Raw genomic sequence first — 15,094 nt, 5'->3', positions numbered from 1 at the left:
CTTAACCAGTTCCCTTGTACCTGACCTAAGTTTTGTCAGTGTTATCTTCTATTTTTTAGCAGCTGTTAATGCCTAGATATGCTTGACATAAAAAAAATGAAAATAAAATATCTGGTCCAGCTGTATCAGATTCCAAAGAAGTTCCTGAGCATACTCTGCCTTGGGATCCTTCAGTTTCTAAGTTTGTTTTTAATTCTGCCACAATTCCTGAACTACCCCTTGCCACATGGACAAAGTATTGGGCAATTCCATTTGAAATCCATACACCCCTTAATCTCCAATATGGGGGTCTAGATTTCAAATGGAATCACTCATTCAGGTAACCCCATTTTCACACTCTCTATGTAGAATATTAAGGATATGTCTTACATAGGAGTGTATGGATTTCAAATGACATAGCCCATTGCAGGTTTAACCTTACCTCCTTACCATTGATATCAGCTTTACTTTTGTTGGTGCAAACTCTGTATACACTCGGCCATTTCCAGTGAGAGTACACATTGCAACATTTTCTACACAATGAACATTTACACAAGAAATGTACCAATATTGTTATCACTTACCTTCAGGGTGTCGTTGCCACATTTGACAGTCATGAGGCGTTGTTGTAACAGCTTCCTCCAGATGTTTTTGAGCTTAGTAGTAGGCGCTCTGAAGATGAGAGAATTACACATGCAGGCCACAGGATGGCGCTCTGCTCCAGCGACAAGTTTGATGCAGAATTCGCGAGCTTGAGGAGGAGATAGAATAGAATAACACAGTCACTAAAATTGTTTTTAATGTATCACTTCTGAAGTATGATAACTGGACCTACAACTTTTTCCTATCTAACGGAGGACCTTGCACACCCAAAGTTAAGCTCCAAACCATGCACACCCAAAGCTAGGCACCAAACCATGGATCCACTTGATGTTATAATTGAAGACTGAATTAAAAAGACAAGTTTGCGTCTGACGTCCTGTCAACTAGACTAGAAATCCAATCACGTCACGCCTTTGCTCTGACATCAGACACAAACTACAATCTACGAAAAAAGTCCTTGGAACGCTTGGTACACTCTGTCGAAATTCGTGCAGAATTTCATATGATCATGGAAATGATGTATATTTTGCCTGGGAACAAGCATGACATCTACAACAATGATTAACCCTTCCCCTCTCCCCATCAATCAATGTTGGAACACATTGGGAAACCGCTGAAGACTTTGGTATTTCTCAACATTGCACGGGGAGAGGGGTGACAGTTTTCCGTTATTTAACCATAAGCGTTCCAAGACTTTTTTCGTTGATTGTAGTCTTTTTAATTCAGTCTTCAATTATACTATCCAACCATTACCTAACTTTATACTGGTAAACAAGACATGACATTAAATGCATTTTTAGGTTGTTTGCAACATGCTGGTAGCTAGATAGTGGGAACCACGGATGTCCTCAGTTGATGGCTACATCACCTGCAACGTTATTTCCATAATCAAAAAGCAATTCTCAGGTATTCTGCTATTGTTAGGAGCGTATCAGCCTTGTTTCAGGTGTGCATCCTCGTTTGCAGATCCCTACAAGCGCGCACACACAAGCACATACACATATGGGTCTGCTCTGTTGCAGTGATTGCTTTGATACAACCATACAAAAGGCATCAGGGTCCATTTCTTTGTAAGTCTCAATATTGTTCGTAACTTTTCACTAAACTTACTTACAAACTGTACCCTTCGTAAGTAACAGGCATTTACTACATGGACCCTTCGTAAAGTTATTGGGTATTCGTAACTTTACGAAAGGTTACTTGAGTTACGAAGGGTTAAAAGTTTAGTGAAATGGACCCCAGGATGCCTCAAAAATACAATCAAACCTTGACCTTTGTTTTCTCTCATTAAATTTTTAACAATCTTACAATATGAACTTGAGTAAGGAACATGTATGTCTTCCACAATTGAAAAGGTAACCTGTACAAAAATACAGATTACCCCAAATGAATGTGGCATGTACTATAAATGCCAAAGACTCTCTTTCTTGACCTGTAAATGAGTGCTGTCTGATTTCACCATAAAATCTAAAAGTTATACTTTAGGCCTAAATATGTTGCAAAATTCCAGAGGAAATCGCACCTGTTTGCACTCGAGCACCCCGCCTTACTGTGCTAAGAGACGTGTACTGTTTCAAATTTCCACATCTTATTAGATTGGCACACTTCTTTGGGATCAATGAGCTCAACATGTTCTCAACTTTTCTCTTTCCTTTCCAGGTATGTACCATGAAGGAGTAGGGAGGTATTATAGGTAGAAGTTGGAGAAAACCAGGTCAAACATATTTTCATGAGCTTTTACTGCTCTGCGTGCTTGCCTTAGACTTCATAAAAAGTCTAAGTTTTGAGATGTTTTATCAAAATATCAAGAGCTATCTTTAGAACAATTGAACCAATACTAGGTTTGTTTGTACTCGTTTTAATGCATTTTTCAAGCTGATTCCAAATATGGTGATGAAAGTTTACAATTCTGAAATTTTAAAATTAAAAAAAAAATGAAACTTGTCGTCTGCAGTCGACACCCGCATGGAGAGAGTTCAATTTTGTTGTAGTGTGTCATTGGCCCCTGAACATGTTTAAAGCAAAACCTCCTATGTAACCTGTCAGTAGTTTTGTTCCAACATGTTCAAGGGCCACCACAAATAACATGAAAATAACAACCTCTCAAAAATTTCCCACCATAACATATTCAGCTCCTGGATTTCGAGGAAGAAATCTGGGAATTGTGAACAATAGATATTGAATAAAAATAAGGGAGGAGATATATGATCAATAGACTTAAAAGTACAGTTAATTCAGTTATTTCAATGGAGAAGCAAGTACATGTATACATCCACCTCCAGGCCGTGGAATATTTTAGCATTTAGTGAACAATGATATGCTGGTTAGAATACTGGCTTGCAAGCTAGAATCATCAATCAATACATCAGGCCCATGAGCTTTGTATTCAGATTGTACCTAGTATGAAAATTTCAGCCCCTAGTATTAAATCATACACCCTGGAAGAGGTCTATGATTAAATGCAGTTATGTTTAAAATCAGGACAAATAGGTATATGCCGTATTTTTAATTCCAAAATTAAACATACTTCCTTTCGATAGTCTCTTGTATGGAATATCTTTGTTTACATAACGCATGAAAATATCCCTATTTGTTGGTGGATGTCGAATTTCATGGCATAAAATATTCAGATAATTTCTCTGATATTTCACAACAGAGCTAAAACTTCCCATTAAAAGTGGGTCTATCCTTTATATAAAACTGCACAGAATTATGCGAAATATTCTATAGAAGAGTTATACAGCTTTATTCCAAAAGCTGCTTAATTATTCATGGAGTCTTTACCCTAGTCTAACTCATGAATATCATACCCCACTGGTGACGACATCACTGGTCAATAGTCACTTTTACAGGAACTTTTGCCCTACTCGACATCACGACCTCATGCTCGGTGGATAATCTGACAATGACACTCAGCGATCAGATCACCTCACTTTTGAGGCTATCAGTCTGTATATGTATGTTATATAAAATTAATATTGACTTGCTTTTTTTACTCAAGTTCATCTCAGTCAATCAATGAAAGACCATCTCCAATTCACCTCTGGGAAATATTTTGCACCATTTTCATTATGAGCAGTCAATATTTGCATAATGGGCCATTGCAGTTGAAATCCATCCACCCCCTATGGAAAACATGACCTTAAACACCCACACAGGGTGTAGATTACAAATGGAGTCACCCATCAGGTAGAAATCCATATACCTCCTATGGAAGCCACGACCTTAATCTTCAAAATAGAGGGTAGCCTATAGATTTCAAATGGAGTCACCCATTCAGATAAATCCAATTTGAAATTCACACTCCCTGTTTGAGAGATGCAGGTCATGTCTTCCATAGAGGGTGTATGGATTTCAATTGGAATAACCAAATAATGTACCTTTAACAGTGACAAAAAGCTGTAAAAATATAAACCATTTGCAATACAATGACAACATCCAATGCAAAGTTCATGTTGTTTCCTTTGCACACAAATGCAATGGTAATCAAACCTCAGCACGCAAATACGGCAACTGTCAACATGCGAGCAAATTGCGCAGCAACATCCCATTTTATTACAAACATTTGATTTGAACATAGTCTGAAATTAAAGGCAGATGTTGCTTCAACATGGATTAGGCACTTTGAAATGTCACTACCTGGTGGTTATTGGTACGTTTGGTAGGATCACAGGTGGATCAGGGACATATCAGTTGTCGGGGGGGGGGGCATCAGTTTGCATTTTGCCCAGTATGTTCAGTGGTGCAACTACATACCGAGCAATTGTTTTAGAGGGGAAAAAGTGAAGTCCTTCAGGTGAGAATTTGCAATTTTACACCATCTTGCAGCTGAGAATGTGCCATTTTTTTGGTGCATAATATTAAAAAGAGCCATTTTAAGCCTCCTGGACACTACTGGTAATCTAACAGCATTTCTGATTGGTTGATAACTTGAAATGCTTATTTCAATTGCCAATTATGACTAGGCTTTAAACTATTTATGGTCAAACTTGCATTTGCAGATGATCTTATTAAGACCCTCCTTGATTGGTTCAAAATTGGACACATTATTCATTTTGGCCAATCGGCAGGTAGTTCTCATGGGGTTAACCTGCTTTTGAAATGTGCTTGACCAAGGCTTTTGAAAACCAGTTTGATCACAGATTCTTGATGGTTTGACTTGCCTAGATACCTTGCCCTTTATAATCAAAATTCAACATCCACCAGATTTCAATGCTAGTTTTCTTCACCTACTAGTGAACAATTCATCATCAAATGTTATTTTCAACATCTGAATTACATAACTTGTGTTGGATTCATATAGGGCATTCAGACAAACAGCTATTTACTATATACTGTCATATGCAACTACCATATCTTTAAATCATCATTTGAGTTAAATGCTCTATTTTTGAAGAATATCAATTTTCACATACAAACATTTCTATCATTTCCACTCATCATTTCAATTCAAAAATTAGGGGTATTTTACTATTTAACATTACCTGACCAATGGTTTCGTAAGTGTCCCATTTCGTAAATTTTACACTGTCTTGAAAGTATTGAAGTACACAAATATAAAAAATACAGAGCACCAAATTTGTGTTGTTTTCCACTTTGTAAGGACATTATCAATCTTCATATCAGCATAGAGTACTAAGCTGGTTATTGTCCCAGCCTATCTTACAAGCCCATTTGTTAACACATCCGCAGTCTGACAGTACACGTAAATTGGTCATACTATATTGAAGACCAGGCAAATTTATGAGAGTGGGCAGTTTGTGATAGTATATTGCCAGCAGAAAGAAAAAAGAAAAAACAAAAGAAAACAAAAACATCAAAGGAACAATCAGTGATGTGCAAAACAGAGAATAAAATTCGGATTTTGTCATAAATTGTTTTGGCGATATTTTGTGGCAAACCTGATATTTGATGCTTGGAAAGGAAAATAGTAAGTTTTAAAGAGAGAGATGAATAGAGAAGTTGTTTGTTTCTCTCTGGATTCAAACCCAAGACCCCTCAGGTGCCAAGCACTGGATTGGCGACCGGAAACCACAATTTTTCCCTTGGTCCGGCCAACGAAACAGTGCGTATAATATGATTTGGGGTGATTGCAACATTTGCATCACTTGGGATGCATGCATGCACAGTGGCCTCAATTTGTAAGATTTTACAGCATTATGGTTAATGTAAAATCTGACATTCTATGGTTGATTCATGCAAGTGGAAGCTGTCAAATTCAGAAGGTCTTTAACACTTACAGAACAATTTTCGTCAATGGTTTAATCAAACTGACCTATTTATGTTGATCATTTAATAATGCAGTTAGGCAAAATGTGTTGTACAGAAAAACCCACTCTCCATGAAAATGTGTATGACCTGATTCACAGCCTCATCCCCCACCTTACCCTATCAAAATGCAGATATTGGTAACAGGAAAAAGCTCGTATTTTTCTCATATGTTTCGTTCAAGTGGTGTCAACAAAAACATGGTAGTTTGGTGGTACGCCACCCTGGCATTCATGTACTGATCTATTCTATAATACACATTTTTGCTTCTACAACCAGAACCGATGAAGCAAATTTCAATAAACATTGGAATACAAATGTTTGGATGTTGAGCCTCAATGTGAGCTACAAAACATCCGTTACGTGTTACTATCAGACCACCCACACACCTTTAATAATCAGAATAAAAACAAGAGGCTGGGTGATTAAAGTCAATGGAAAAACAAAACAACAAAGTCAATTTGAAAGGAAACTTGAGCTCTCCCCACACATCTTAATTGTCTGCATTGTGGCAGAACTTGCTAAATTTATTAAACTACAAGACACTGTGTAAAAGCTGCGGAAAAACAGAATGAAAAAACAGAGTTGCTATAAGGTACCTAAGCAGTCCATTTGGGCTACTTTCAAATGACCTGCTTCACTTTGCTAAAATTGGGCTACTTTTGCGAGTATGAGGGTACAGCCTTTTCCAACACAGATTTCCCTTTATTTTACATATTGTTACATTTTTGTGTCTTCAAATAAAGCTGAATTGCCCTAAATTCATGTATTGTATGGCTACTTATAATTTAAATAACAAGTAACATTATTAAAAAAACATAATTTTCCTTCACTTTCCCTACCTTACAATCACACATCTGGGCCACCGGCCATTGCCTATGACCGGCTCTTGACCAAGCAAAAATCACATAAGTATGAATGATCGATCACTGGGAAAAGAAAGTGTAGTAAATCAACTGATTATCCACATAATTGTCTGAATTCTTCATTAGAATCTATAGTGCCAAATTATTAGGATTTTGGTTGCCTTTTCCCAAAACATTGTGCTACTTATGCACCACCCACCCAAGTGGGATATTTCTTCAAGAGAATCAATAAAAGTGCCCAAATATTAAGATTTTGAGTGTTTGTTCTCAATACTGGAAATTATGCAACTTGATTGATGTACTACTGCCTTGACATGGTGCTCGCCACGCCTTTGCTCGGAAAACTTGAGGCAACACTACGATAAAATAGTTGCTGGCAAAATAAAGATTGAGTGTATTGTGAAAAGGAAACCAGTACGCCCACTCCTGACAGCAGACTAAACATAAAACGAGGGCACCATACGCAAAAGAGCCGATTAGAAGATACCCCAGTTCACTTTCACTGCACCACGCTTTCTTCTGCCTCGTAGGCTTAACACTTTTAATATTTTGATCCAATTTGATTTTATCCACAGAATGTTTGGCAACATGTGTACTTCTTTCCAAAAATAAATTGTTGTTATTAAAGTACGACAAGCGAAGTTTATATTAAAGAGCAGCTTTGTGCATTTTTATACACATTGAGGCTCTTAGGCGGTAAGAGAATTATTTTATAATTATTTGTACTTGTACCCTATTTCGAGGGGTTATGGGTACCTTCAAGAAAGCCTTCACTGCAATAGCTGCCCTATAGAAATTTCACAATTTCTGCATTCTATATTGTACACATCTAAAAAATGACACCTGGCAGCTATCGTAGATGGGGCCTTTCACCCCTCGGTTTCTGTCTGCTGTACAAATGTATCAAATTATCTACACTACATTCTCACTGTATAAAATTCTTGTACCATAATGGTGCATGGAAAGGATTTCTGTACAGAACGTTTTATCTAACAGCTAATTATTATAATAATATTGAAATGAATATGTCATGTAGAACATTTTTTTTCATAAATGTTTAAAGAATTTTTAAGTACCTTTTCCAAGTTCATGTTAAATGTCAGAATTTATCTTTATTAGACAATTTACTAGTTTGCCATTTGCAAGGTTTATTCATCATTAATTAATGCCACAAAAATGGGCTATTACATGAAAGCCACACACTCATTATGAAGACATCATTTAAATTGTCCACACAAGAGTTTCAAATAAGGTTACCTGAGTGGGTGATTTTATTTGAAATAATTTATATATTCCCTGTGTGGAAGATTAAGGTCAGGGGGTGCAGTTTTAACCCACTGGTTCCTGAGATAGTCTTAAAAAGATGTTTAACTCTCTCCACATGGGTGTCAACTGCAGCTGACCAAGTTTCAAATATTTTTCAAAAATTTGCAAAAATTTCAGAATTGTTAATTTTCATGACCATATTTGGAATCAGCATGAAAAATGCATTAAAATGAGTACAAACAAGCCTGGGTTGTTCTTGATATTTTGAGAAAATATTTCAAAACTTGCGACTTTTTACGCATGGATTTCAACTGGAATATCTCAATCTGAATTGTGATTAATTTTGTATTCAGAATCTGATTTGGAAAATCACTGTGGGAATTAACAAAAGATGGGTTTAAATAATAAAAAAACCCTTTAAACTTAAAGTAGACGTTCCCTTGGGCTCAAAAACTGAACTTACAAATGTTGAAGAGTTTCTAGTATTCAGATTGTTTTTATGAAAAAAAAAAATAATTTGACTAGATTTTTTATAAGTGTGTGTTTCAGATTTCACGAGTAGATGAGCTAATAATATGAGTTGTCACCGGAAATTGTATTGTACTGTTCCACTTGAAATCCATACACCCCCTACGGAAGACATAACCTTAATCTTCCACACAGGGAGTATGAATTTCAAGTAGGGTTACCTGGGTATTCCATTTGAAATCTACACACCCTGTGTGGGAGATTAAGGTCATGTCTTCCATAGAGGGTGGATGGATTTCAACTGGAATAGTCCATTGTCAAAATTCAACCTGCTACATCTAAGCAAAAACAGGTATTAAGTTCTCTATTGCTATCAGCTAGCCAGTTATGCATACAACAAGACTGCAGCAGCCATCACTCCTACAGCTGAAATTCATCACGATCAAATCAGCTATTTGATCTATATCTGGTTTTGAGTTACCCCAACCGTTAAATTCCATTTCTGTTGCATTTTAATGTTTTAACCAACATTCGAATGTTCATATCGCTGGAATAATACATCAGATTCTTAAATACTTTACACCATTATATAGGTTATCAAATGAGTAAGTAATTTGGGTGAAAAACTGGAAAAATCATGTTCACCGACAAATGACCCTTTTTTTCTTCTTGCTGCTGTCTGTCATGTGCACTCCCATGCAGCAGGTTGACACAAACAAAGCCTAATCCACTCTAATACACAGGTGGTCTGACTGTACAGATACCCTTGGCAGAACTAGACTACACCCAAGACTTGTAAACACATCTCACAGCTTCTAGTGTAGATTATCAAAAGACTTGTTGAAGGATTGATGCAAAGATAACCGCTTCTGTGCTTGAATGTCAAATGTAGAAGTCACATTCAAACACTCCACATCAAAAGGAAATATCTTGCTTGCATTTGGGGTTTTCATCACAAAATGCAATCAAAATGAGAACTAACATGCCTAGTTTTAACCCACTGGTTACTGAGATGTTTAACTCTCTCCACACGGGTGTCAACTGCAGACGACCAAGTTTCAAATATTTTTCAAAAATTTGCAAACAATTCAGAATTGTAAATTTTCATGACCATATTTGGAATCAGCATGAAAAATGCATTAACATGAGTACAAACAAGCCTAGGTTGTTCTTGATATTTTGAGAAAATATGTCAAAACTTGGACTTTTTACGCCTATAGGTAGCATGCAGAGCATTACAAATGAGTGAGGTATGAACTCCATATGATGGAACTTAGCAATGAGCAAATTGTTAATGAAAGTTGCTATGGGGCTCAATGAAGTCATGGTTTTCAATGTTCATTAAGATAGTTGGCCAGCTCCGGTGTATAAAGTTGCTTATAGCGCTGCGTCTGTCATGTCTACTCTACATCCTTATACAATAAATGTGCTGTATCCGATTTATTAATCTGGGATACTACATTATTTGAGACATGTCTTAAATGCATGGTATGGTATGTAACACAGACATGGCAAACTTCTCCCAGCAGACCAGAAATCTATCTAAATCAGGGGTTTGCAGGGATTGAGTTTTAAGGCGTGCGAGTGCGATTCGCACGCGCCGCACGCCTGAAAATACGCCGAGGTGCGATTTTTCAGCACACCTAAAAAAAAAAAAAAAAAAATTTTTTTTTTTTTTTTTTTTAAGTTTTTATTTTTATTTAGAATGTCCTGGAACTAAATGTCCCTGGAAATATTTTTTATTTTTTTTAAAACTTGAAAAAAAAAATTAAAAAAGATTTAAAAATTATAAATTCATGTTCAAAATAGGCAAATTTATAATTGATGTTCACATTACAACCTATTTATGAAGTAAAGAAGCATACAAAACAAATGCATTTTAAAATCATTCATAGATTATTATGTGAACATAATTTACAAATTTGCCTATTTTAAACAAGAATTTATAATTTTTAAATCTTTTGTAATTTTTTTAAATTAAAAAAAATTCCAGGGACATTCTAAAGTTCAGGGACATTCTAGGACATTCTAAATCCAAAAAAAAAAACTAATTAAAAAAAAAAAAAAATTACAAATGACACTAGCAGTAAGTCCAAAGTCCAGGGACATCTATGCAGTATACACCATTCATTACCCCAGAGCTTTTACCATGGCCATTTAAAAAAAGTACATGTATGTTGTCACAATTGCTAAGTTTTAGCTGAAAATGAAATCATAGTCATACACCAGTTTTGAAAAAAGCACACCTTGGTTTATTTAGGTGTGCGATTTGCAGCACACCTAAAAGCACACCTCGGGTTATCCAGGCGTGCGATTTACAGCACACCTGTCACATTGCAAAACTCAATGCCTGGGTTTGTCCATATCCTTTGAATGTGACACCATTCAGGCCACTTGTATCCTAAAGTCAAAATTGTGTCACATACTTCGTGCAATGTACGATTTGCTATATAAACGTATATACATACATTTTTTGTGAATAGTATATTAAATAACTTGTGTATGCACATCCCAAATCATATTCTAGTGACCCAATATTTCCATAACTCATATCAGAATTGTGCCACATGCTTCACCTTATTTATGGGAAGTCACAAAACTCTACAATTTGAGCCTGAAACCCTGTAACCCCAAATGAGGTTGCAACCCAGGAACTCCAGATTTTAATTCTTGGTTGAACACCGTTCCAGGTAGCACTTCTAAAGAGACCTCTAAAAGCTGTTTTAAACATCATTATGAATTTGTTTTTAATATGCATTATAATATTATGTATATGTGACACGATCTGGTACATGGGGCCAAAGGAAAATTGAGTTACTGTAATTATTAAATTATACATACAATAGGCTATCATTTACTGGAAACGCCAAAGGTCTAACATACTTGGTTCTAAAGTTATGAAGTTTTTTGATGTCTGTTTTCTTATGTATTTTATTGTTTTTTACTCCATATTTTTACCTTTATCTCAATTTCAAATTTGACGTCTTTGGCCCCCATGGACCAGATTGTGTCACATATGATGCAAACAATGATAAATCTATTCAGTGACTTGTTTGCATCAGAACAGAAACACTAACATTTCTTATGAGAAGCACTTCAATGATAAACAATTCTTAACAAAAGAATAAAATCAGTAATACATTTTCTTAACAACACAAAAATGGTGAAGAATTGTTTTACTTCTCAGCAGACTATTGCTCAGTGCCAGAAGAGGGTAAGTGCAATAGCTGCCATGTGTAGCTGCCATGTGTAGAAAAGTATTATACTGTGTGTAAATTGCCTAATGTTCACAGGGCAGCTATTGCACTTACCCGTTTCTGGCACTGAGCAGTCAAATTACAAGCTGGTCAAAACAGCTAAATAGCAAATGGAAGGAGATCCTTAAGTTGTCATAAATATTTGATCATGGCTATTTTACATGTTCTTATTTCTTTCAGGTAGGTATCAACGGAATGACAAGTAGGAATAAATTGTGGTCGTAATGAAAACACAGCTATCCATCTATCATCACCCTGAAGAAAAACATCTTCAAAACAAGATACTTGTCTTATATTTTGAGTTAAAACATCTTCTCAGATAACACTGAATATTCATAAGCATTTCAAGGATGCAGTACCACATGGAAAACTTACCGATTTTACGGTTGAAGTCCAGAATGCTGACGTCATTGATCTGTAGAGGGCGGTATAACACTTTGAGTCTGCCATCAGCCATAGGCTTACAGAACACCAGGATATCAGAAAACAGGATCACTAACATCTGCAAGAATGGTGCATTAATTGGGTAATGATATTATATTTTGTGTGTCTTAGCTAGCTGTCCTTTTATCCATCACTGGGCTATTCCATTTAAAAACCACACCTCTTGACGAAGAATATTGAATTCCAACCAAACAGTCTTGACCATTCTAGATCTAACAGTTTGTTATCAGGGGGAAAAGTTTTTTGGAAACAAAATTCCATAAATGTGGTCGCATACAGTTAAACTCCAACTGGATTTCAAAAAATTTCAAATGCTTTCAGCTGGATTTTAACATAAACTACACAAAATAATATATCCACCTGCAATTCAACTTCAACAGAAGATGAGGATTTGAAATGGAATAGCCCAGGAGGGGCAGTTTGGTCCTAGGACAGGTAAAAGAATGACTTTGATCAATACTAAATTATAATTGACACAGAAATCTTACTGAATTTAATCAATTAATAGGGGCCATATCTACATGCAATTGAGCTCACTCAATTACCAGTAGACTGCTCAACACCTTAATTTTGTAATGGTCAAATTTAAAAGGGACAATTTTATTCAAATGACAAGCAAAACATTTATAGTTTCTACCGCATATAATATATATTATGTTAGTTTTCCAAATCTCATTATTTCACCTTTTCGTCTACTGGGAAAGCAATTGCATGTGGTTGTTATGGTTCTTTTCTGTCTTCTTTTTGGTTGTTGTTGTTTTTCTTCTTGTTGCATTAATTGCATATTAGCCCATGATTATCTTGAAATGTGTTCAGAAAATTCTTTACCTGTGTTTTGTTTTTACATATGTTTTCTCTATTTTATGGGTTTTTTATTCGTTTATCTTAAATGTCTTGATTGGGCATTCATTACTATCATCTCTATTTTGTTAAATGAAACATTAGAGTCTAGCTATCAAACTGAAGGGTAACAAATTACTTAAGGGATCAGATAGCGACATTCCTCATATTCAGAATGCAATTTGGTGTGTCTGATGTGCTCTCAGCTCCCACAAAAAATACTGTGCAAATGTCGCTATCTAATCCCTTAAAGTAAAAAGTCAGAATTTTTTAATTTTTACCTCTCGTAACTTCTTCTTTTTAGTCTTGACAGACAGCCTACCGACATGAACAAGGTGTCGGCCTGCTTGATCTAACCGAAAAGGCTGCAATAAAAGGCATTAGATAACATGTGAAAGCAAGGACTTTACACAAGATGAAAGAATGCATGCATGAAGACACATTCACAGCACACAAATGCACCCCGATACACACATACACACAAAATATGCATAAGAAAAAACACAAAAAAGACCACCTTTTGCTTTTACCAAAAGTTACACTGTAATGAAAGCCTAGCAGTTAGGTCTATAGGTTAAAAAATGTGTAATAGTATTGGGAGAACAATACAGACAAATCACTGCATGCCCAATGAAACAATGTGTTTAATATACTCATCCCTTCTGAACGAGCATTCAAACATGTGCATTGCTTTCTCTTACTTCTAAACACCAAGTACTGTAATGGGCAGTGGCTGCACTGGGGGGGCATTTCCCCAAATATTTTCTTGACCCCCCCCAGTTTCCCCCCCTCCCCCACTTTTGAGGCAAAACCGCCAAAATTACGTAAATTTCCACTTTTTGCAGCAATTTTGGGCAAATTTGTCCCCTGAAATTCATTTTGCCCCCACTGCCCTCACCCCCTGAAAAAAATTCCTGGTGCCGCCACTGGTAATGGTTTGCACTTCAATTTTGATCTACTTTACTTGATTTATTTAAATCACAGTGAGGTTTAAATATACCTTTACATGATATCCATGTTTTAATTTTCACAGAAGCTGCATTGAGTGTAAAAAGCATGTAAATTTAATATGCTGTGAAAATTTCAATTTTTACGGTAACAATGTTGTTCACCCTAAAATTCACAACAGCACAAAAAAGATCATACTTGTGCAAAAATGTTGTCACCAAAAATGAAGAAAAAAAGAAACCCATCCTAAGGAAAATAAACTAACCCTACGTGGGTGGGTGTCTCAAGATGAAGCAGGTGCAAATCTGTCATATTTAGGCCTAACAAAAACAGTGTGATTGTCCAGCCAAGATGTCTGGTGCAAAATCTACTCGCACAATTTATTACCAAGTACAGACACTTGTGCAGCTGAAACACTAGATTTTGTCTGAGCAACCAGGCCCTGGGCAGTTCTGCAACCTTTCCTATCCGACTTTATCAGATTATTTTATTCGAAATTTAATAAAGGTTTATATAAAGATTGTATAATATATTGCTTCGTTTTGCAACATTACAGTGTCCATTTGATAGTGGAAAGACCTCTACTATTGGCCCATTCCAATTGAAATCCATACACCCCTATGGAAGACTTGACCTTAAATCTCCCAAACAGGTGGTTTAGATTTCAAATGGAGTCACCCATTCAGGTAACCCCATTTGAAACTCACACTCCCTGTGTGGAATATTAAGGTCAAGTCTTCCATAGGGGGTGTATGGATTTCAACTGGAATAGCCCAAATTTGTTTCACTGTTATCATGGTTATCACAATCTTTTAGTTTATATCACTCATACATAAATTCTAGACAGTTCAATCATTGATTTCCATTCCTGGTTTCAATTCAACATTTTTATTTTTTAATGCTTTTTTAAACCGTCCCAAGGATGCGCAATGCTGTACGACCATTCGAGCCTTAATTATAGTAGACACAGTATGTATGTCATGCACATGCATAGAAGAGACTTCTACTTTGCGAGAACTTGCATGCAAGTTACTTTGCCAATTTTGTTGGTAATTATTTGCAATATGAATTATGTCACGGCAGAACTTGGGGGAGTTGTGTTGGCAAATGGGTATTAAAGGCCCATTCAGTGATTTGCTCATCTGGACCTTTGTC

General features: G+C 36.1%; 1 protein-coding gene across 1 annotated transcript in view; it reads right to left on the bottom strand.

Moving 5' to 3' along the window:
- Window positions 1-15,094, bottom strand: part of LOC140137800 (uncharacterized) — a 571,667-nt gene that overhangs the window by 453,826 nt on the left and 102,747 nt on the right. The window contains 3 exon segments of the mRNA XM_072159582.1: window positions 564-730; window positions 12,083-12,209; window positions 13,273-13,356. Coding sequence (XP_072015683.1) covers window positions 564-730; window positions 12,083-12,209; window positions 13,273-13,356 — 378 coding nt within the window.

The sequence above is a fragment of the Amphiura filiformis genome, chromosome 17 (genome assembly GCF_039555335.1).
Source record: "Amphiura filiformis chromosome 17, Afil_fr2py, whole genome shotgun sequence".
NCBI classification, from domain to species: domain Eukaryota; kingdom Metazoa; phylum Echinodermata; class Ophiuroidea; order Amphilepidida; family Amphiuridae; genus Amphiura; species Amphiura filiformis.
Note: the sequence above shows the minus strand (reverse complement) of the source record. Positions and strands in the feature narration are given on the sequence as shown.